Source organism: Schistocerca serialis, chromosome 5 (genome assembly GCF_023864345.2).
Source record: "Schistocerca serialis cubense isolate TAMUIC-IGC-003099 chromosome 5, iqSchSeri2.2, whole genome shotgun sequence".
NCBI classification, from domain to species: Eukaryota; Metazoa; Arthropoda; class Insecta; order Orthoptera; family Acrididae; genus Schistocerca; species Schistocerca serialis.
Window position 1 is genome coordinate 830,511,190 of NC_064642.1, and position 25,597 is coordinate 830,536,786.

General features: G+C 40.3%; 1 protein-coding gene across 3 annotated transcripts in view; it reads left to right on the top strand.

The window, feature by feature from the left end:
• LOC126480701 (histone-lysine N-methyltransferase, H3 lysine-79 specific) overlaps positions 1 to 25,597 on the top strand; it is a 206,108-nt gene that overhangs the window by 130,600 nt on the left and 49,911 nt on the right. For all 3 annotated transcript variants that reach the window (XR_007587454.1, XM_050103945.1, XM_050103946.1), the window contains 4 exons: positions 11,138 to 11,399; positions 18,244 to 18,468; positions 19,053 to 19,288; positions 24,831 to 25,037. Coding sequence is in view for 2 of the 3 variants with exons in the window: in XM_050103945.1 (XP_049959902.1) it covers positions 11,138 to 11,399; positions 18,244 to 18,468; positions 19,053 to 19,288; positions 24,831 to 25,037 (930 nt within the window). In the remaining variant the exon portion in view is untranslated. The remainder of the gene's footprint in view (positions 1 to 11,137; positions 11,400 to 18,243; positions 18,469 to 19,052; positions 19,289 to 24,830; positions 25,038 to 25,597) is intronic.

Consider the following 25,597-nt stretch of genomic DNA (forward strand, 5'->3'; position numbering starts at 1 on the left):
TGGCAGGCCCCAACTGTGCATTTGCAGAAATGTGACCTGCTGGCTGTTACTCACAGTTCTTGGAACTAGCAATCCTGCCACCCCAGCTGGGCACACGTGTGGATGTCTCCACCAGGCCACATTTAGAATGTCCACGAGTCTTTGTGTGATTTTTACGCGGCGGCAAGTTCTTGTTGCAACAAGTATAGGATGGAGTGGAACAATGATCCTAATGGAGAAACTTGTGCAGTTGTACCACGAAATACATTGTTTGTGGACACACGAGCATTACACGAACAAGGATGAAAAAATAGGATGTATAAAGAGATGATTGAAATATTTCTAAAATATATATATTGCAAATACAAGAAAAGAAGTATTTTATCACGAATTGTGCTTAGTTTGAATGAAATAAATAATCATCGTTGGTCTGTAATGAAACATATTTACAGTTCTAAACCTGAAATCACTTTGTTACAAAAAATGTTGATTTTACTTACAGTATTTTATTTCCTATAGTCATTCAGTCAGGAAATGCAGTCTGCTTGCATATTGATATACACCAATAAATGTTGTTGTTGTTGAAGTAGTGGTTTTCAGTCCTGAGACTGGTTTGATGCAGCTCTCCATGCTACTCTATCCTGTGCAAGCTTCTTCATCTCCCAGTACCTACTGCAACCTACATCCTTCTGAATCTGCTTGGTGTATTCATCTCTTGGTCTCCCTCTACAATTTTTACCCTCCACGCTGCCCTCCAATACTAAATTGGTGATCCCTTGATGCCTCAGAACATGTCCTGCCAACCGGTCCCTTCTTCTTGTCAAGTTGTGCCACAAACTCCTCTTCTCCCCAATCATATTCAACACCTCCTCATTAGTTATGTGATCTACCCATCTAATCTTCAGCATTCTTCTGTAGCACCATATTTCGAAAGCTTCTATTCTCTTCTTGTCTAAACTATTTATCGTCCATGTTTCGCTTCCATACATAGCTACACTCCATACAAATACTTTCAGAAACGACTTCCTGACACTTAAATCTATATTTGATGTTAACAAATTTCTCTTCTTCAGAAACAATTTCCTTCCCATTGCCACTCTACATTTTATACCCTCTCTACTTCGACCATCATCAGTTATTTTGCTCCCCAAATAGCAAAACTCCTAATCTAATACACTCAACATCACCCGACTTAATTCGACTACATTCCATTATCCTCGTTTTGCTTTTGTTGTTGTTCATCTTATATCCTCCCTTCAAGACACTGTCCATTCCGTTCAACTGCTCTTCCAAGTCCTTTGCTGTCTCTGACAGAATTCCAATGTCATCAGCGAACCTCAAAGTTTTTATTTCTTCTCCATGGTTTTTAATACCTATTCTGAGTTTTTCTTTTGTTTCCTTCACTGCTTGCTCAATATACAGATTGAGTAACATCGGGGAGAGGCTACAACCCTGTCTTAGTCCCTTCCCAACCACTGTTTCCCTTCCATGCCCCTCAACTCTTATAACTGCCATTTGGTTTCCATACAAATTGTAAATAGCCCACATTTCGCCCCTCGTCTAAATTTATAAGTCTGATTGAATGTCGAAGATAATTTGCTTCACATTCTACCCAACAGCAATAACAAGTACTTCCAGAAAAAATTCCGCAGGACAGCTTGTGGCTGCATCACAATGAGAACAGCTTACGCTCAAGCGTTTCCTCGCACTAGAGTGGCTACTGGCCACCGGGCAGACGCCACCCGCCGCCTGAAATCCAGTGCCGGTGAACGCGGCGCGATGCTGTCAGTGTATGTATCAACTGTCATTTTCGAATTTGAAGTTCTAGTTATCATCTTGCAGTTAAGCATTGGATTTTGCATACTTGAAACCCATGAACTATGGTTAAGCGTTGTAAAATTGATTTGCAAGTGGGAAAATGTGTAACATCTGCAACACCTTATTTACTTTTGGCAAAACAGAGAGGTGAATGCAGAAGAGGCAGCTAGAAATATTTGAACTGTGTGTGGAGCGAGTGCTTTTTGGAAAATACGCCAGAAAAAGATACTCTTGTTTCAACAAAGATCGTTCTGGCATGAATGATTTTCCACTTTAAGGAAGTCTCAATTAGTGATATACGTGATGGATTACCATTTAATCATCATGCGACATTTGCATTCAAAAGGCAAAGTTCAGAACTCTGGTTTAGGAGTACTGCATGCTCTAATTCGAAACAACAAAAATCAACCGAGTGACTATTATTGAACGTCATTAGGTCGCTCATTGAGCATTCCTATGCAGTACTATTACTGGTGACGAGTTATGATGCCTTTATCGTTTACTTCCTAAGAAGAAATGAAAGGCTGAGCCCCACCAAAAGATGTAAACTCGAGCAAAGAGTAGTGTGGACATAATGTTTTACATCTGATGGCTCCAAAAGTGTGTTTTGTGCTACGAATTCTGCCCCAAGGGTGTGTGCATCACAGCTGGAATTTCTTGCCAACAACTGAGACACCTTTCGGTCTCAGTGTAAGAAAATCGACCGACAATACTACATCACGTGTGCTACTGCATGATAACGCCCTCTGTTGATTTGCGAAACAAAACTATCCAGGAGATTGATAGGAAAGTCATCTCTCAGGCACTTGTATTGATAGAGGAGACCTCTCTCAAGCACTTGTCCCTCTCTTCATATACTCGTAAAATTTTACATTTCCTGCTCTTGATCGATCAACCATGAAGGCAACTCATTTCTAGATGAACATGATGTTCAAACTACACTGACTTAATGACATCGTTAGAACTATTAGGTTTCTATGGGCATAGAATTTGTAAACTACTTTAGGACTGTCAGATAGTTTTAGATATCGTGAAAGAAAATCCTGCTGCTGATTAATTTCTCTTTGATGATTACTATTGCGTTCAGTAAACTAATGGAAAACGCAATTGTAATATTCACTGTACTAATACAAAGTAAATTCAGCCTTAGAGAGTAACATCACAATGGCAGTCTGTCTTAATGAAGCATTAAGTATCTGTAAGACGATTGAGCCTATTTTAACATGAATTAGTAGGATATTACCGACTTTTGACTTTTAAAATGTCTTTATTTATTTCATGTCCTGTATCATTCGCAGGTATTATGAAAATGTGGCAGTTCATAGATAAAATTATGTATTCACAACAACAAAAAATATGTCGGAAGAAAAAAAAAGTGGCATATTGAAATTTGCATTACCGTAAAGTTTTTTCTTTGACTCTAAGGGGTACTAAAAGTAGCAAGACAAATTTTGCACAGGCGTGGTCTTATGATTCCCTTATTAAGTTTGTATCTGCCTGCTTGTAGCTCTGCCACAAAAGAATTAAAAATCTGGCTTTCAGCGAGTCTCGAAAGGCGAACAAAGGCAGCGTGCACCTGACAGGCAAGCATGTTACGTAGGAGCTAGCGAACAGGTGGAGTGTGTTTGACGTACTTATTGGCTCAGTAGCCGTGGTGGCAGATAAATCGAAACATAAGAGTAGTTGTATTTCCAGTGTGGAACGGCTTTTGTTGACTCAAAAGGATTAACTGATATCCTTATGTCACATCTCAAGAGAAAATCACTCACATTATTCGATTGAAATGACACGATAATATCAAATGAATTAACAGGATGGTTCTGTGCCATCAAGGAAGTAACTCGTTGGTAACAGAGTTGCCAAACATATTCTGCACTGTTGCCAAGTTTCAGTTATACTGCCATGAAGGATACCAGCTGATGTGTTCTGTGAGCGACTTCGGAAGTGACTATAGCTTCGTCTCAAAGTTGCATGTGGCAAGGCCCGCAATATCCTCATTATATGTCAACGAGCCTTATTCACATTTCTGTACTGCGCTTGTGGTGTGCAGCAAAGATGGGAATTGTAGATAGGTGCTTCAGAGAGATTGGCTGCTGTATCCGTATAGTGCCCAACTTCGGAGGTTCGAGTTCTCCCTCCAGCACGGCGGCATGGGTGTGCATGTTGTGCATAGCGTAAGTTTGTGTAAGGTAGATTATGTATTGTGTAAGCTTAGGGACCGATAACCTAAGCAGCTTGGTCCCGTAAGATCTTACCACAAATTTACAAAATTTTAAATCCAAAATACTGCATCTCGGTTCTTACAATAATACAATACTGGTTAGATGTAACTGAAGAGCAGCGCCAAGCGGGCACGGGCGCGGACCACGAATGGAACGCCACATGCGGGTCCGGCCCCAGACAACTGCCACGACCACAGATGGTGGACGAGCCGGGCGCGGACGTCCGTGGGAGCCCCAGGGAGGGGTAAAAACCTCAGGAGCAGCATCTGGTGGGCGCGGACCGCGAATGGAATGCCCGACACAGGATAGGCCTCAGAGAGCTGCCACAGATGGCGCCCAAGTCGGGCGCGGACATCCGAGGGAACACCGGGGAAGAGACAACACATTACAAGCAGTGCCAGGCGGGCACGGACGGCAAAGAGAGCACCCAGCGCCCTCTGGGCATAAATACTGGACAAGATCCTCCAACACGGCAGTCTCAGGTAGCACCTGAAGAAGGCAACGAGTTACATGGCCGAAACATTGTGCCAGAGCGACACAAACATCCGTCAGTAGACCCGATTATTCCACATGTCAAGATCTCGCCGGGAAAGCCTGAAGAGTTACATAAGAAGATTACATATTGGATAACCACAGTGACTGCATAGAAGCGATGGAAAAAACAGATGCCTATAAATATCTAGGATACAGACAAAAAATTGGAATAGATAATACAAATATTAAAGAAGAACTAAAAGAAAAATATAGACAAAGACTAACAAAAATGCTGAAAACAGAATTGACAACAAGAAACAAGACAAAAGCTATAAATACTTATGCTATACCAATATTGACCTGCTCATTTGGAGTAGTGAAATGGAGTAACATAGACCTAGAAGCACTCAATACACTTACACGATCACAATGCCACAAATATAGAATACATCACATACATTCAGCAACAGAAAGATTCACATTCAGCAGAAAAGAAAGAGGAAGGGGATTTATCGACATAAAAAAACCTACATTATGGACAGGTAGACAATTTAAGAAAATTCTTTATAGAACGAGCAGAAACCAGCAAAATACACAAAGCAATCACTCATATAAATACATTGGCTACACCATTGCAATTTCATAACCACTTCTACAACCCTTTAGATCACATAACATCAACAGACACGAAGAAAGTAAATTGGAAAAAGAAAACACTACATGGCAAGCACCCGTATCATCTAACACAGCCACACATCGATCAAGACGCATCCAACACATGGCTAAGAAAAGGCAATATATACAGTGAGACGGAAGGATTCATGATTGCAATACAGGATAAAACAATAAACACCAGATATTGCAGCAAGCATATTATTAAAGATCTCGATACCACAACAGATAAGTGCAGACTTTGCAAACAACAAATAGAAACAGTAGATCACATCACAAGCGGATGTACAATACTAGCAAATACAGAATACGCCAGAAGACATGACAATGCAGCAAAAATAATTCAACAACAACTTGCCATACAACATAAACTAATGAAACAACACGTCCCCACATACAAGTATGCACCACAAAATGTACTGGAGAATGATGAAGACAAATTATACTGGAACAGAACCATTATAACAGATAAAACAACACCACATAACAAACCTGACATCATACTCACCAATAAAAAGAAGAAATTAACGCAACTAATCGAAATATCCATACCCAATACAACAAATATACAGAAGAAAACAGGAGAAAAAATTGAAAAGTACATCCAACTGGCATAGGTGGTCAAGGACATGTGCCATCAGGATAAAGTTGACATTATACCAATTATACTATCAACTACAGGAGTCATACCACACAATATCCACCAGTACATCAATGCAATACAGCTACATCCAAACGTATATATACAACTACAGAAATCTGTAATTATTGATACATGTTCAATTACCCGAAAGTTCCTAAATGCAATGCAACATATACCGTACAGTTAAAAGGAAGTCACGCTTGATCAAGGTCCGCGTCGCTTTCCATTTCTAACCAGACATAACGTCTGAGAAAGGAAAGAAATATAATAATAATCCCATGTGATGGATAGGGGAAAGCCTCCCACATATGGGTGCTACCGAGGAAATCAAATACTTGGGGTGAACCAAATACTAACACAATCCTGAACAGCTACTCAACCCGTTGAACCCGAAATCCAGACACGTCTAAGTGAAAATCGCCGGCACTCTGGTCACAGTCTGTTAGCTCAATGAGCTTGGCTGAGAATATTTGCTTCCAAAGGCATCAACACCCTCTAGTCCTGTCTGGTCCTGGTATCACCCAGACCAAACCAATGAAACACAAGCAAAGTCAACTTTATCCCAGGTGGTACACAACCCGCCCGTCGACAGGCGACAGCTGGATTTTCAGGTTGTGGGGAGTCCAGGCTAGCACGGCAGAGAATATCGGAGATCTCTGGTAAAATTCCCTACAAGCAGAAAACATGCATTTGAAAACTAAACATTGATACATTGATCCAAACACGAAAAGTAAATAAACTCACATAAGAAATTGACTGACAAATTTTCATCCTTGCTCTTCAAGAACCATGACTGACTGAATTGGGGCAGAATTCATAGCACAAAACACACTTTTGGAGCTATCAGATGTAAAATATTATGTTCACACTACTCTTTGCTCGAGTTTACATCTTTTGGTGGCGCTCAGCCTTTCATTTCTTCTTAGGAAGTAAATGATAAAGGCATCATAACTCGCCACCAGTAACAGTACTGCATAGGAATGCTCAATGAGCGACCAAATGACGTTCAATAATAGTCACTCGGTTGATTTTTGATGTTTCGAATTAGAGCATGCAGTACTCCTAAACCAGAGTTCTGAACTTTGCCTTTTGAATGCAAATGTCGCATGATGATTAAATGGTAATCCATCACGTATATCACTAATTGAGACTTCCTTAAAGTGGAAAATCATTCATGCCAGAACGATCTTTGTTGAAACAAGAGTATCTTTTTCTGGCGTATTTTCATATAAGCACTCGCTCCACACACAGTTCAAATATTTCTAGCTGCCTCTTCTGCATTCACCTCTCTGTTTTGCCAAAAGTAAATAAGGTGTTGCAGATGTTACACATTTTCCCACTTGCAACTCAATTTTACAACGCTTAACCATAGTTCATGGGTTTCAAGTATGCAAAATCCAATGCTTAACTGCAAGATGATAACTAGAACTTCAAATTCGAAAATGACAGTTGATACATACACTGACAGCATCGCGCCGTGTTCACCGGCGCTGGATTTCAGGCGGCGGGTGGCGTCTGCCTGGTGGCCAGTAGCCACTGTAGTGCGAGGAAACGCTTGAGCGTAAGCTGTTCTCATTGCGATGCAGCCACAAGCTGTCCTGCGGAATTTTTTCTGGAAGTACTTGTTATTGCTGTTGGGTAGAATGTGAAGCAAATTATCTTCGACATTCAATCAGACTTATAAATTTAGACGAGGGCCGAAATGTGTTAAATATACACTTCCGCACCTTACAGTGTTGCCAGATTGTGCAGATGACCAGACTTGGAGTTTTCAGGGGCAGCCGGTTTTACTGGCCACCTTAAGTGAACAACTTGGACTTGGTCTCTGTGGGGCCGGCTGGCAGTCAGTTTTTATGTTTAAGACTGTACATTGTCAGAAAACATCTGTGCCACACTAGGGAACACCTCAAAAACATGCATATACTGTAAGTGAAATAAACATGTTTGTAATGTACCGATTTTAGATGCAGAAAGCAATCCAGATTGTAAATATGTTTCATTTTTTATTTCAATAATTTATTTCAATGAAACAAAAGGTGTTTGGTTCCAAAAATATGCATTTTTTTGTGGTTGTAAAGACAGATTTAGAATATGTTCAGTAATTTTAGAAAAGACCTCAAAAAGAGCAGGTGAAAAGGGGGGGGGGGGGTGTGTTGAATGTATCAACACTGTGGCGAATGGCCATAAAAGTTTATGTTAGTATGTGGATTATTATAACTACCCATTGTTGTGGTACAGCCATTATTTTACATGTATTACAAATTAATGTATGTTACAAAGGATCAATAATGCCCTCTTTCTAGCACACCAAACCGTAATGATTCTCAGAGGAATGCCCACAGTTTGGATTGAGACCCATAAGTCTTGAATGTTGCATGTTTGCCAATCCATTTTTTGACCCATTTTAATAAGTTTTTTTTCTTTTGACGAGTAAGAGTGTATTGTGCCTTAACTGCTGGTGACTGCCACAATTTACTTCCTGCTATTGTTCATATTAATTTCGTGTTGTTGATAGAAACAAGTTTCAAAATCCAAGATGTACCACAGTAAAATGATATATTAAAAATGTCTACACTGTACTATTTACTTTTGGTGAGACTAAGGGAATTTGTTTTTTAGGCCTCTGGCCTATCGAGCGTGCACAGCAATCCTGGGTCCTCAGATAAATCATAAAAATCTGCCGATTTATGTCACACATGAAGGGATTCTCCCTCTGGGTATATTTGTGTCACTACCTCCAATGGGTGGGCCCTGCATGTTAGTTGATAAGGCTGGGCGTGAGATCGGTGGGCTGGATCCACCAAAAATATCTGTGGACTGGTTTGTGGTTCTGGACTGTTGCAGAGACTTGCTCATGTGTTGCCAGGTAACATGGAAGAGAGCAGCTTGAAATTTGTACAATAGGAAAAGAGGGAGAAGTGATCACATTTGAAGATAACTCAGTAGAATTCCTGATACTTGCATTTGTGATCAAATGAGTGGGATTGAGAAGTTGGATCTGGCAGCATGAGTCATATTGTAGTTGTGCAGTATATATTAAGTAGAGAAAGTAAGCTTCTAAATGTGAAAATAAACAAAAGTGAAAAGTACACAAGAAACAGACTTTGAAGATGAAATAAATACTTTGCCTGAGAGGGCAATTAATTGATATACCCTTGGAGGGATACAGCTATATATTAGTGCCTGTTTTCATACACACACTCGTGCGCTCATGCGTGCTGTGCTTCAATCAGCTGTATGTGATTTCTTTAAATGCATTCATTTAAATCACAGAAAGATGATTTTGCATTATTGTAGCCTTAGGAGTAGCTATTCTCATTTTATCATCTTTTTGAATATCTCTAAAGTAAAATTCTGTGACAGTCGCATTAATTCTTAACTACAATGGATGTTGACAAGAACACAATTACTGTGGAGAGGTCTCTCAGACCACCTTTTTATTTTTTTATACACACTGAAGAGCCAAAGAACTGGTACACCAGCCTAACATGGTGTAGGGCCCGCGCAAGCAGGCAGAAGTGCTGCAGCATGACACGACATGGACTCGACTAATGTCTGAAGTAGTACTGGAGGGAATTGAGACCCTGAATCCTGCAGGGCTGTCCATAAATCCATAAGAGTACGAGGGAGTGGAGATCTCTTCTGAACAGAATGTTGCACCCAAGATATGCTCAATAATTATCATGTCTGGGGAGTTTGGAGGCCAGTGGAAGTGTTTAAGTTCAGAAGGGTGTTCCTGGAGCTACTCTGTAGCAATTATGGATGTGTGGGTTGTTGCATTGTCCTACTAGAATTGTCCAAGTCCGTCGGAATGCACTATGGACACAAATGGATGCAGGTGATCAGATAGGATTCTTACGTATCTGTCACCTGTCAGAGTTGTATGTAGATGTATCGGGGGTCCAATACCACTCCAGCTGCACACGTCCCACACCATTACAGAGCCTCCATCAGCTTGAACAGTTCCCTGCTGACAAGCAGGGTCCATGTATTCATGAGGTTGTCTCCATACGTGCACATGTCCGTCTGCTCGATACAATTTGAAATGAGGCTCATCCGACCAAACAATATTCTTGTAGTCATTAACAGCCCAATGTCTGTGTTGGCAGGCTCAAGTGAGACGTAAACCTTTGTGTTGTGCAGTCATGCTCTGCATGTTTACATATCTCTGTATTTGAATATGCGTGCCTGTACCAGTTTCTTTGCCACTTCAGTGCACAAAACCGCTGTTTTGGTGAATATATATTTTCATGACGTCCTGTTGTTTGTTACACTTCTTGGAAACAAACTTTACGGAAATTTGCATTTTTAAACAATGCACCTTTCAAAATACTTTTAAAACTAAAGTGCAGCAAAATTTGCAGTTTTTTATTGTATATATTACTAAAATAACAGCACCTAGTTACCTCTCTGTTCATTCACACATTATCATCACGGAGATAGTATTAGAGATTCCCAACGTAACTGTGTGGGGAGACAAATTTCAGTTAGGACAGTTTGTATTTGGAATCAGCTTTGAGTTCACTGCTCATTGTTTCAGCAATTATTCCACCCCTAAATTGTATAAAGGAAGAAATTTTGCCAAACTTTTGTTTTAAAAGTCAAGAAGCAAGTAATTACCTTATGTATTTTTTTTTAGGTCCTGAATCAGATTTTAACTGCTTTCAGCCTGCATGCATTTCAGATAGACCCTTCTACAATTCTCCAACCAAATCAGAACACCGCACCGTTGACACGGATATCTTGTTTTCCACTTCAAACAAGGATAACAAAAGGCTGATGTTTTTCATTTTTCAAAATGCTATTTCTGTGTTTGAGGCTCATACCTCCAAAACAGAAAGTTTTCTCAGAGATTTTTCAGAATCTGTTGCAGCCCGGGCAGCTGCAAGATAATGTTCAGTTGCCTTGTTCTTAATAGTTTTCCTCACCATGGAGAAATGGTAACATTCAACAAAAACATGACCTGCAAACAATACGGTACATCTGTGAGACTTCTCAAGGCCCAAAAATAAGAAACAAATTGCAACAACAATGCCAGGTTTCTGGCATGTTTAGCTTGCCATCCAATAGGAAGATATACAGAAGAGTCTGCTTCACCTCACAGCGGTGTAGTTACAGGTTAATAACTTGAGGTTTTGCTGTTGTAATACTTTTTTGCGATTTGGATAACCGAGTAAGTTACATTTATTTAATATGACTGTCTCAATCTGCTGCTTTGTGACTGTGCAATGTGCAGTTGAATTTATCAACTGAGTCGCAATTATCAGTGCACCTTCTCATGATCCGAAACAAAATTGTTTTCCACATTTCATGGAGGTCATGTTTGCAGGGTGGAGGTGCGGCAGCAGGCGGTGAAGAAGAGAACACACCACCTCGTACGTCGAGAGATCGTGCGAGGCGTGATCTCAGTAAACAGCTGAATCTGGACACCAGTTCCAACAGCTCTCATGACAGTGACGACAGTTCTGCATTGGTAACAAGTCGTGTGGTCACTGGACCAACAACTAGGCGTGCATGGAGTGACTGGTGTAGCAGTAAGGGCAAGAGTAGTCAGAGTGAGGAGGAAAACAACAACAGCAGTAGCAACAATGGTAAGATAATGATATCTGTTAGATTTATTGTGTTTGTGACAATTTGATTACGTGATAAAATTTATGTTGCATTGCAAAACCTGGAATGGAAGTTAAGTGGTGAGCAGTAATAGGTCCACAACAGTAGGTGAATATTACATCCCTTATGAGATGTCTGCATTCATGTAGTGATCACTCGGTGATAAAAGGAATCATTTATGGTATTACTCATCACTCATTATAACAACAAAAACAATCTATTTTTGACAAAATAGTTTGATTGGATAGATAAAAAAGTCCACTCACCAAGCGATGGCAGAACACACATGTGACAGAAGGTTATAATTAAGCAAGCTTTCAGAGCCAATGGATCCTTCGTCAGACAGAAGGGTTGAAGGGGAAAGAAGAGCGGTGAAGGAAAAGGATGGGAGACGTTTATGAAACGGGGTAATTTTTGGAAAAGCTAACCAGAATCTCAGGTCAGAGGAGACTTACTGTACGGGATGAGAAGGTAAGACTGATTGTTGGGGACCGCATCAAATGAGATTTGAAAACCTGAGAGCTTAAAGGTGGAAGACAGGGTAACATGTAAGACAGAGATTACTGCTTAAACATTGTGCTTGAGTTAATAGGTAAGTGCATTTACGTAAGAGAGGTAAGAGGGGCAGAGTGAAATAGACAGGTCAGAAAATGAGATACGTAGAAAACTAAAACAGAGTGAAGAAAAAGTAGTTACTGTGAAGAAATGCTGAGACAGAAGACATTAATGTAAATTAAGGCCAGGTGGGTGGCAAGATCCAAGGATCTGTTGTAGCACTAGTTGCCACTTGCAGAGTTCTGAGAAACTGGTGTCTGGGGGAAGAGTCCAGATGGCGCATGTTGTGAAACAGGCTCATGATTGTCATGTTGTACAGCATGCTCTGCAACAGGATATTGCTTGTTGCTAGTATACAGCCTCTGCCTATGCCCATTCATCCTAATTGATAATTTGCGTGACAGCTGTTATATGATGTGACGTTTCACAGGTGGCTCTCCCTTTGATACTGTATGTTTTGCCAGTTACAGAGCTGGTATACGAGGTGTGATTGGAAAGTTTTAAGAATGGATCCGCTACTGCTTACTGGTTTGGCGGGCAGGTACACTGAGGGTGGGGAGTGAGTCATTACCTTGTCCTTGAAAGCCCTCTGACAGGAAAATGAGTTTCCTTTATTCAGTTCATTGTGGCAGCTGGTTGAGTGTGGGTCTGTTAAGGCTTGTCACTCGATTCTGTCTGCATGAAGATGGACGTAAAAACGGAGCAACGAGTTTGTGGGAAAGTTTGTTTTAAAACTGGAAAATCAGCTTCTGAGACTTACAAACTGTTAAAAACAGCTTTAGGATATAATCGTATGAGCCAGTCAAATGTTTTTGTCTGGTTCAACAGATGTAAAAATGGCCGCAAATTATTTGAAGATGAACCATGGTCCAGCCGTCCTTCCACCTCAAAAATGTTGTGAAAGTTCACTACTTACTGTGCTCTGATTGTAGACTTACAATTAGGGAAGTTGCTGATGAACTGAATTTAAGTTTCTATGCAGTTCAGTCAATTTTAACTGAAGATCTGAACATGTGTCGAGTGTCTGCAAAATTCATTCCAAAAGTGTTATCTAGTGAGCAGAGACAATACTGACTTGAAGTGTGCGAAGAACTGATTAATCGGACTAAAAATGACCCAGATTTGTTAAACAGGGTACTTACAGGTGACGAATCGTGGGTATATGGATATGATCCCGAAACCAAAGTGCAGTCTTCGCAGTGGGAGACTCCCAAGTTCACCACGACCGAAAAAAGCACGACAAAGTCTGTCGAAGGTGAAGACAATGTTGGTGATCTTTTTGATTCTACAGGTATTGTGCATCATTAATTTACCCCTGGGGGACAGACAATTAACAAGGAATACTACAAATGTGTCCTTGAGTGTTTGCTCAAAAAGATGCGGAAGAAAAGGCTTGCATTGTGGAAATTGGGTGCTACACCATGACAGTGCTCCAGCTCATCGTGCCTTCTCCATCATTGAATTTTTGATCAAATTCAAAATTTCTATGTTTCCACAACCGCCATATTTCCCTGATTTGGCCCGTGCGGGGTTCTGCCTATTGAAATTTGCACTGAAAGGGAAGCGATTTGACTCAGTTAAAGACATCCAGACAAATACGGAAACCATCCGTAACAAACTTCAGGAAAAAAATTTCGAGGAATGTTTTTAAAAGTGGGAACACTGTTCGAGTCAGTGTGTTCAGTCAGAAGGGGACTATTTTGAAGGAGATGTATCACAGTAGCATGTAAGTACCATCATTACGCAATTAAAAGTCCATTCTTAAAACTTACCAATTACACCTCGTAGGTGCTGGTAGTGGGGTGCATAGGGCAAGTTTTGCATTGGGGACAATCACAGGGGTAGGAGCCATATGGTGAGGAGGTGGATGCAAAAGGAGCATAGGGTCTGACAAGAATATTGCAGAGCTTGGGATGGCAACAAAATGTTATTCTAGTTGTGTGAGCAAAATCTTAGACACGGTGAATCTCATTTCAGGGCACGATTTCAGGAAATTGTGACTTTGTTGAAGTAGCTGATTAATACATTCAAGACCAGGATAATACTTAGTGACCAGTGGTGTGCTCCAAAGTTGTTTTTTGGAGGGATCAGCAGTACTAGGATTGGATGTGCTGGCCCAGGAAATGTGCTTTTGAACTAGGTGGTGGAGTAATTATGTCCAGTGAAGGCTGAGGTGAGAGTGGTGGTATATTGCTCTAAAGAGTCTGCATCCGAACAAGTATGTTTGCCTTTAGTACCGAGGCTGTATGGAAGGGAATGTTTGACATGGAAAGGATGGCAATCCACCCAATCTGTGCACCCCACCTTTTACCAATCATCCTGGCTGTCCTGTAATTGCTGGCTTCAAAGCACTTACTGAATGTATATTTGCCTTAGTTGATTAGCACCTGCAACCCATAGTACAAAGACTTGCCTCCTGTATCAGTGATACTAACCATTTCCTGATCGTCTGAAATCTGTGCCTGTCCCACTCCCACCACACACCATACTTGCACCATTCACGCCACCTCCCTCTATACCAGGGGTTCCCAACAAAATTTTCTCGGGGACCCCGTCATCGAGCATGATTGGTACCTTGTCATATCACAGTATCAAGTACCTAAAAATGCCAAATTAAGAGTCCTTTTATACGTTTTCTATTTTTGATACTTAGAAAAAACATTGACATTTTCATTATTGAAAAAATATTGAGCTTAAAACTTTTTCAATTGAGCCATCATTGATTATTGCTCAAAATATTTGTCTTGAAATCTAGGTGTTTAGTTTAACAAACTCCTTAAAAATATAGGAATTGAGTATGAACTGAAAATGTCAATAAATTAACAATGGCCGATTGTTGTCTGAAATGCGAGTGTCTGTGTAAAGTGACTGTCAGTTGTCAGCTGGAAAGATGCAGCGCGCGCAGTCCAATGGCATACAGCAGAACCATTTGCCTCTATCTAATTCTTGTTTTGTGCTAGTGTGCTAGTGTCAGTTGGCTCTAGGAAGACGCTAGATGCAGAAGTTAGCATTCGCTTGAGCTCTACTCATCCAGGAAGCGGCCAAAACAAAAAATCTGTTATCATACGAAATATATTTAATATATTCTTTATTGTAATAGCATCTTGCAAACCCCTCTGGCATAGCTCGTGGACCTCTGGGGGTCCGCGGACCACCTGCAGGGAACCACTACTCTATACGAACATCCCCGACACACGTGGCCTGTCTGCTGCTGGACATTTCTTCAGTCAGCAGCCACCTGATTCCAAACCTATGACATCCTTCCTACTCATCCAAATCAACATTATACTTACCAACTACTCCTTCACCTTTGAGGGGGCAGACATACAAACAGATCAGAGGCATGGTCATAGGAACCAGGATGGCTCCTTCCTGTGCCAACCTTTTCATGGATCATCTGGAGAGGGCTTTCCTGGGATCCATAAGCCTTCAGCCACTTGTTTGTTTTAGATACATTGATGACATCTTTATCATATGGACTGATGGTGAGGCTGACCTGTTAAAATCCTGGAATCACTAAATACCTTCTCCCAAATAAACTTCACATGGTTCTATCCCAAATCCTGTGCCACTTTTCTTGATGTTGATCTCGTCCTCACCAAAGGTCAGCTACACATTTCTATCGACATTAAACCTACTAACAAACAACAGTACTTACATTTTGACAGTCGCCATCCTTTCCATGTCATACATTCTCTTCCATACAACCTTGGCATTCGAGGCAAACATATTTGTTCAGATGCAGGCTCTTTACAGCAATACACCACCTTTCTCACCTCTACCTTCACTGGATGTGATTATGCCACCAGCCTATTTCAAAAGCAGGTTTCCCCAGCCAAGACTTCAAATTCTGTTACTTCTGATCCCTCCAAAAAACAGCTTATCTTTGTCCAAATGTATTAACCAGCTACTTCGACAAGCTCACGATTTCGTAAAATCGTGCCCTGAAATGAGATTCATTCTGTCTTAGAATCTGCCCACCACGCATAGAATAGCTTTTTGTTACTCTTCCAACTTCTTCAATACCCTTGTCAGACCCTATGCTTCTTCTGCACCCATCTCACTATACTATGGGTCCTATCCCTGTGACTGTCCCTGCTGCAAGACTTGTCCTACGCACCCTCCCACCACCACTTATAACAGCCCTGTAACTGGCGAAATGTATGCAATCAAAGGGGGAGCCACATGTGAAAAGACGCATCATATACCATCTGTTCTGTAAACACTGTCCAGCCTTTTACATCAGTGTGACTACCACCAAATTACCAATTAGGATGAATGGGTATAGGCAGAGGGTGTATACCGCCAACACACACTATCCTGTCGCAAAGCATGCTCTACAACATGACAGTCATGACCTTGGGGCCTGTTTCATGCATGCACCATCTGGATTCTTCTCCCAGAAGTGTTTCTCAGAACTCTGTGATGGGAACTAGCTCTACAACATGTCCTTAGTTCTCACTGCCCATCTGTTCTTAATTTATGTTAATGTCTTCCATCTCAGCATATCTTCACAGTAACTACCCTCGTCTTCACTCCATTTTAGTTTTCTACACCTCTCATTGTCTTGCCATCTATTTTTCATTGCCCCCCTCCCACCTGTGTTACATATAGTGCATTAACTATTAACTCATGCACGATGTTTAAGCAGTAATCTCTGTCTTGCATATTACCCTCTCTTCCACCTTCAAGATGTCAGACTTCCAAATCTCATCCAATGCAGTCCCCAACAGTCTGTCTTTCCTTCTCATCCCGTCCGGTAAGTCTCCCCTGACCTGCGATTTTGGGTGACTTGCCCAAAATCTACCACTTCTCCTAGACATCTCCAGTCCTTTTCCTTCACCCCTCTTCATTCCCCTTCATCCCTACTGCCTGGAGGAGGATCCACTGGCTCTGAAAGCTTGTTTATTTGTAACCTTCTTGTGTTCTGCCACCACCTGGTTAGTAGATTTTTTATCTATCCAATTAAATTATTTAATCTGTCATTTTGTAATAAATTAGGCATATTAATGGTACATGCATTTATAAAATTTAATCTGCCAAATGTTGTGCATTGTACAGTTTGAGTTGTGAAAGGCTATTGATAGACTTGTAAGGTAAAGTGGAAGTATCCAAGATTAGGAAATAGTTTAACTCTTAAGAGTGCTGTGAATGAGTTAACGCGACACGCCCTGCCACTTCCCAGTGCTGAGGACATGTTTAAATGCAGACTCTGGGTTTTCCTTAAGCACTGTGGACGTCTACTCTTAAATTGTGAATAAAATTTTGATAGCTTGTCTATATTTCTTACACAGCAGGTGTATAAGCTAAAGTCAGGAGTACACAATGTATATGAAATGCATTTTTAGCTCTACAAACCTTTAAATATTTCGTGCAATGCTTTACTTAATTTGAAGAAATTTAGTTGAACAAGATTAAGATGTGCAGACATCAGATTTTTTTCACCAAATAGTTTTCTTAAAATAGGATAAGTATTTCCTAACAGCCATAATGCTGTCTCGCAGTGCAGGTATCAGCATTAAGTAAGTAGCATAGCACTCAGCAGTGCAGGGAACACGTCTGTAACATTTAAAGTGTTAATGTCGACAGAAAATAATTTATTAGTCATGTCTTTCCTTGCTAGTTATTGTTCTTAAAGAAAATCTGATATTGTTGCACAGTGATGTAGGCTATTTCAAATGAATGTCCTTTTCAATAAAGTGTCAACCGAGGATAGTGTATGTAACAACTGAAGTATGTTTGTCAGAATAAATTGGCTGTGCAGTATTGGCCATAAGAGTAGATGCCACTAGAGAACTGTGCACGAGTGCCTGTATACCCGCATCCAGTGTGTCCATTCTATGGATGCCACCTCTAGTCATAGATGGAATAATGCACTAAAAAGTGGCAGGAAATAATACTGGGTACAGTGAAAGCTATGACAGATCCTGATCAGTGAGTGCTCTTTTTGTTCTAATAATTTAGCACAGATACAAATTGTAATAGGTAAAACTTAATTGCAAGGAATAAGAATCATTCCTACATCGTTCATACAGCAAATATGTTATCTCCTAAAGATTAACATACCAGAGTATCATCAGCGCTATATTCTAGAATACACAGAAGACTCACTCACAGTAGTAACTTTTTCCACTTACTTGACCTCTGCCGTATAGATAATGAAGTGTTGTCAAGAGGTCACATTGTGCATTTACTAAAAAGTTTAGACCATAGTGAGAAATATTTAGCAAAATGAATGTTATTTATTTGTTTCTTTCTTTCTTCCCGGAGGTAAAGCAAAGGCTCGGCATCCCAAAAAGTTGAGAAGAAAACTCACACGAGTTGGAAAGCAGCAGCCGCCACCACCACAGCAGATAGTAAATATTCCGCCTCCGAGAGCCCAGACGAAACGAGGAGCTAGAGGCCGGGTGAAGAAAGGGAAATCCAAGAAGGCAATAAAAATAAATGGGCTCGACTTGTTACACAGTCAGACATTACTCAGTACGTCACCACAGGGTAAGTCCTCAGTGAATGATGAACAGCCATTAGTAATTGGAAAAAACTAAGAGTTAGCAAAAAAATACAGAACAGCAATTGAGAAAAATAGTACTATTTGCTCAATGTAATTTTATATTGTGATATATTAATGTGTATAAATAGATGAACGAAAGCAGCTACAGTGATAAGTTTCCCCTAGGTCAGAGGTGGGCAACAGTTTCAGTTTGGAGGCCTTTTTGTGAAAGAAGAGGTTTACGGAGGGCCACACCTTTTAAAATGATTGCATACATTAGTTAACTTTGCATTTTAAGTAAGGTATAACTTGTTACAAAAAAATTGTTACTGTCTTGGTGGACTGCATAAATGGCCATTTGTGGACCACACCTGTGGGCCGTACTTTGCCCACACTGGCCCTAGGTCAGTACTAAATGAGAAGTATTTCTCTCCGTCTGCTTCAAAATGTACTGAAGAACTTTAACTGTAGTGTCAAATTCGAGAGAAGGGTTTCTGCATCTCAAGGTTCTTACAGATATTGTGCTTTGTGTATTCTTAATTTACCACTGATCTTTGGTTGTAACATAACACAAAAAATGGTTTGACAGCTATTGGCAAGAAGTTGCCCCCAGCTCCAGGTTGCGTGGATCAACAGCTCACCAGTCTTTCCTTGAACACAAGCAGTGTTCATGAAGAGCTTGACATTCCCCCAGCACCTGCTGAGACACCTTATGCTCTGCAAATTCTTTTGGACCTCTATCGTGCCCAGTTCCTGCAGATGGTGGACATGATGAAGAATCCTGCTTTCCGTGATAGTGTTGAAGTTCAAATTGAAACTGAAAAGGTACATTTAATTAATTTTGTTTTAAATAAGTGTTAAAATTATTGTCAGCCATTACCTTTCGAACTTACAGAAATGAAAAGTCCTTGCTGTGATATAAATTGTAAAAGTAAAAACAAAACTTTGCCATATAGCTAAAATTTCAAGTGGATGATTAGCACGGAAATGAGCCAGAAAACATAGCTAGTGCCTGCCGACCACTTAATTTTTACTCCCTTTGTTATGTAAGTTTCATACACACCAATCTTTGAAATGAAATTACTTCTTGTTACAGTTAAGTTAGTTTTTACTTCAATAGAACTTTTCTTCTACATGATGGCCTCACAGTGCTGCAGATGAAGATGCTTAAATTTGAAGTTTCAAACTTTAATGTTGTTTATCATTATCACAAATTAAATGAATTTTGAAATTTTCTGTATTTCTTCAGTGACTATCCATAGTTTATCACTCAATGTGTTGCATATCAGTTGTGTTGTTGCTATTTTGTGTGCTAATGTATTTCCCCGTTTTTAAATGTTGAGTAAAGTTGTATCTTGGGACAGCAATTGCCTTTCTGTATTGAAATTATTTATCATCTTGCATTACAGTAACAAATTTATGGATTAGATGAAATTAATGTAAAATAATGGTGTTACAATGCACTGGACTTGCATTTAGGAGGAACAGGGATCAAATCCGTGGTTGCACTGAGGTTTAAGTTTTCCTGAAGTACTGGGGGGAAATGCTGAACATATGTGTTTCGTTTGTATCTTAGCATTAAGCCATAAGCTTGCCTTTTGTATTTTATTTATTTATTTTTTAAATGGTCCCCATGGGTACTGCACTGCTTAATGCATGAAATTAGTTTTAGAAGCTGTGTATATACAGTGCTTACGTGCCACCTGAGGAAATCAGCACAGTGAGCAGTTATGGGGTAGGATGCTCTGTCCTATATTTAACCTCTTCTATAACTTTGAGGTTCGCTGATGACATTGTAATTCTGTCAGACAGCAAAGGACCTGGAAGAGCAGTTGAACAGAATGGACAGTGCCTTGAAAGGACGATATAAAATCAACATTAAACAAAACGAGGATAATGGTATGTAGTCGAAGTTAGTAAAGGAGTTTTGCTATTTGGGGAGCAAAATAACTGATGATCGTCAAAGTAGAGAGGATATAAAATGTAGGCTGGCAATGGCAAGGAAAGCGTTCCTGAAGAAGAGAAATTTTTTAACATTGAGTATGGATTTAAGTGTCGGGAAGTAGTTTCTGAAAGTATTTGTATAGAGTGTAGCCATGTATGGAAGTGAAACATGGACGATAAATAGTTTGGACAAGAAGAAAATAGAAACTTTCAAAATGTGGTGCTACTGAAAATGCTGAAGATTAGGTGGGTAGATCACATCACTAATGAGGAGGTACTGAATAGAATTGGTGGCACAAATTGACTAGAAGAAGGGGTCGGTTGGTAGGACATCTTCTGAGACAAGGAGGGATCACCAATTTAGTATTGGAGGGTAGCGTAGAGGGTAAAAATCGTAGAGGGAGACCAAGAGATGAATACACTTAACAGATTCAGAAGGATGTAGGTTGCTGTAGGTACTGGGAGATGAAGCAGCTTGCACAGGATAGAGTAGCATGGAGAGCTGCATCAAACCAGTCTCTGGACTGAAGACAACAACAACAATATGACGTCTTTGGAAAAATTTTGTCTTTCAGAATGACAGTTTTCATTATGTAGTGACACTTCACAGATGGTGAATGTAGAGCACTGAACAGTCTTGTATCTTTAGACATCACCACTGGAGTGTAGTGGCAGACTAAGCGATGCAATACTGTAAGAGATGATACTATATTCAGGGTGTATACCACCCGGGACAACCCAGAGATACTGGAAAAACCCGGGAATTTTTTCATCCAGCAGAAAACCAGGAAAAACCCGGCAATTTTTTAGAATTCTGGGAATTTTTCATTGTTTTAGTTTTCTGTTGAATTTTTGTAATTTTGCCTGGTATGAGCCCATACTCTAACTAAGGAGATTACTGTATCCTGCTACTGCAGAATAATACTTCAACAATAAAACATAAATGAGAGAAAAAAAGCGAAAATAACTTAAATTGCAAAGGAAATGCACCATATGCAACGACGACACACAGTGCTCATGCAAGCATCTCCCAACAGCAAAATGTGTCAAAGGCTTTAGGAAGACTATGCAGTGCTTCATAACAACAAATTGCCTCCGGTGAGCGTGAAGTCACAACTGTTTACATTGGATTCGTTTTAGTAATTACAAGCGGGCTCATGCGCATGCGCAGTTTATTCGCATTTAAGTAGTAGATTCTCCCGTTTCTGGCTACAGGAATGTGGCTGTTGGCTGTGCAAGCAGTCGCTGCAAGCATTTAGATGCTACTGGGAAAAGGGGACGCCAAATTCATAATCTTGAAAGGGGGGGGGAGAAAGACTTGTTTCACATAGCTCCTAGCAGCCAGCGCACATTGGTCTATCGATTATTCATATGATTTTGAAACGCATCCCTGTTAGTTTTTGAACACATTTCAATTGATTTCTGAATGGGAGTAGAATGAAATTTTCACTCTACAGCGGAGTGTGCGCTGATATGAAACTTCCTGGCAGATTAAAACTGTGTGCCGGACCGAGACTCGAACTTGGGACCTTTGCCTTTTGCGGGCAAGTGCTCTACCGACTGAGCTACCCAAGCACAACTCACGCCCCGTCCTCACAGCTTTACTTCGGCCAGTACCTCGTCTCCTACCTTCCAAACTTTACAGAAGCTCACCTGCGAACCTTGCAAAACTAGCACTCCTGAAAGAAAGGATATTGTGGAGACATGGCTTAGCCACAGCCTGGGGGTTGTTTCTAGAATGAAATTTTCACTCTACAGCAGAGTGTGCGCTGATATGAAACTTCCTGGCAGATTAAAACTGTGTGCCGGACCGAGACTCGAACTCGGGACCTTTGCCTTTCGCGGGCAAGTGCTCGATTTCTGGAACTGTGAGTTTCCTTTACTATTTTTACCCTGTGTGTTTGTGATGGAGCTACACTCACTTGTAAACAATCCATATATGCTTCTACTATAGATAAAAAACTGTGATGGACAATGTCCTAGTGAAGACTTGCATTCAAAGTTTTCGCAAAGTGCATAAAAGTTACTCTCCAAAATAAACAGTAGCAATGCCAATATTGTATTAGGTACAGAAAGCTGGTTGAAACCAGACATAAATAGCAGCGAAATTTTGAACTCGGATTGGACAATGTTTAGGAAGGATGCTATGGGAGGTGGTGTGTTCATTGCTGTTAAAATCCGTTTAAATGCAGTTGAGATCGATACTGGGTTGCTATGTGAAATTGTCTGGATAAAGCTGTCAATCAGACAAGGATTGACCATTGTATTAGGATGTTTTTATAGACCACCAGCATCTGCAGCAAACGTCGCAGAATGTTTCAGGGAAAGTCTTGAGTGCATAGGAAATAAATATACAAATTATCCATTAGTTATAGGTGGAGACTTTAATCTGGCATCCATTGACTGGGAAAATTATACGTTTATCACGGGGGGCAGAAGCAAAGATTCGTGTGAAGTTATTGTAGGAGCACACTCAACATACAACCTTGAGCAATTGGTCAGAAAACCAAATCTAGATGGGAACGTATTAGATATCTTGGTGACAAACAGACCTGACCTTTTTGAGGAAGTTAATCTAGAAGAAGGTATTAGTGACCATGCTGTCGTTGTGGCTTCTATGTAAGTGGAAGTTGCAAAAAAAAAAAACCAAAGAAACAGCATAGAGTTTTCTTTTTTGGGAAAACAAATAAAATTAATGAATATCTTCATAGTCAGCTCCAAGCATTCACCACGGGACACAAAAATATTGAGCATCTTTGGTTGGAATTTAAAGGTATTGTCCACCATGTGATAGAAAAATTATGTGCCTAACAGAAATATAGGGGATGGAAAGGATCCATTTGATACAACAAACATATTAGGAAGTTGCTGAGAAAGCAGAGAATTTTGCACAGTCGTTTTAAACCTAGTCACTTCCCTGCTGTCCAACAGAAATTATGCAAAATGAAAGCAGCTGTCAGAAGGACAATGAGAGATTCTTTTAATGAATTTGAAAGCAATATTTTATCTGCAGATTCTAAAAATAACCCATGAAGTTTTGGTCGTACGTAAAATCTATGAACGCTACAAATAATTCAGTACCTTCTCTTGCTGACTGTACAGGTAATATAACCGATGGTGATAAACAGAAGGCTGAAATTGTAAACATAGCTTTCAAAAACTCGTTTACGGTAGAGGACTGCAGCACCATTCCCCCTTTCAATTATCGAACAAACACAAGGATGGCTGGTGTTCAGTGTATCTGGGACTGTAAAACAGTTAAGATCCTTAGACACCAGGAAGGCATCTGGCCCAGACGGTATCCCCATAAAATTATATATTGACTATGCTACAAATATAGCACCATTCTTATCTATTTAACTTTTAATCCATCTTGATTGCAAAATGTTTATTCATATGACCGGTTTTGGTTCGTTTAGAACAGTCTTCAGAGTTGATATTTCCATCCGTACTGTGGAACAACTATTGCTGTGGACTGACATTAGTGTTCCTGCCCATCTCCAAAATAAGAAATATATTACGCTCTATTAAAGACATCATAGGTTGCAAGAGCTCCTGGCTTGTATGGTGTCCCTTGTGAATGTGGTAGTATTTACATAGGTCAAACCATTCGTTCTGTTGCTGAGCGTTGTGCAGAGCATTCACGGCACATCAAACGAAGGGAACTTGAGGCATCAGCCGTGGCTGAACATTGCCTAGAAAATGGGCATAAAATGCAATTCGGGAAAAAAAAGTTTTGGCTCAAACAGCATCATATTGGGATTCTGTTCTGAAGAAGCAGCCGAAATTAGAATAAACAGCGTGAACTTTATCAGAGATCGTGGGTACACTTTTAGTAGGGGATGGGGGCGGGCTTTGGACATCAAGCAAAAGCAAACGTAGAGACTGGATGCCTGTAGGCACGTGGGACTGGTGGTTCAAATGTGGTACCGTCTCACCCCGCTGTGTGACATCACTCGTTCTCGTGGTGGGGCAGAGCCACTAGAACCTGCCCAACTGCCTACCACACGTCTCTCTCTCTCTCTCTCTCTCTCTCTCTCTCTCTCTCTCTCTGTCTCTCTCTCTCTCATTCTCTCTCTCTCTACATCTGTATAAGTGGAACAGTGTGCCAGCCCTGCAGCCAGTGATTTAAACTCCTGATGATGCTGGAGGAGACAGCTGTCTAAAGCTCAAGTGTTTTATTTGAAACGACGTAGCTTGTAAGCCGATAAGGTTTTTTGGAAGCATACCACCGTGAAAGACTGAGATGACACATTAATATGTACTGAGTGCTTTGTGTTTAACACTTTTGTTGGGACAAATAGTTTTTTAAGTAACTAAATCAAAGTGTACACTTACAAAATATTGTCACCAGCTACTGTGACTTTAAGTATGTCGTTAGAAGTTTCAATTTTTATTATAATTTTCTAATTTCTACTTGTAGGAACGTAACTTAAAGTTAATGAGCAGAGCTGCCCAATTGGAAAAACAGATCAAGGTTTTGATAGACGATAGTGTGGCACTGCTGAAAGCTCGAATGTGTGAGCTCGGCATAAATGCCAGTTCTCCGGGGGACCTGCTTGCCAAGGCAAAGGAAATTGTCCTGAGGCACAAAGAGCTGCAGGCAAAGGCCTCCAAACTTCAGGCACAGGTAAAGTTTTAGCAAATTTATCACCTGTTACTTCTAGTTTTACAATTATTGTGATGCTTTAGTTCAGTGACATGTTTTGCAAATGACAAAATTGTATTTTCACGTAATCAAATACTCTTGTACTACATGATTAGTTTTTTCTTTTTTCAAGTGGCACAAATAAGAGTAACGGCACAAATAAGAGTAACGGCACAAATAAAATAAGAGTAAATTAAAACTTTGTGCAGCCAAAGAGGATATATCACATTTTCATTTACCCAGCTAGTGGCGTCTACTGAATCTGGCACGAACCAAGTGTTGGAGGGTCTTTCTTTACGTGGAGTTGATGGTGTGCGTTAATTAATATTTTCAGATGCCAAACTGCTGAGAAATATATGGCCCAATGGTAATCCATTCCACTAATGAAACCTTTATATTTTGAGAAGTGGTGGAGGACAAGCCTTCATAATATTATCTTCTGTTTCTCAAGTTGGACACACACACACACACACACACACACACACACACACACACACAGTGTGGGATCTTGTCCCAGATTCGTAATTTCGGTTCCCCACATT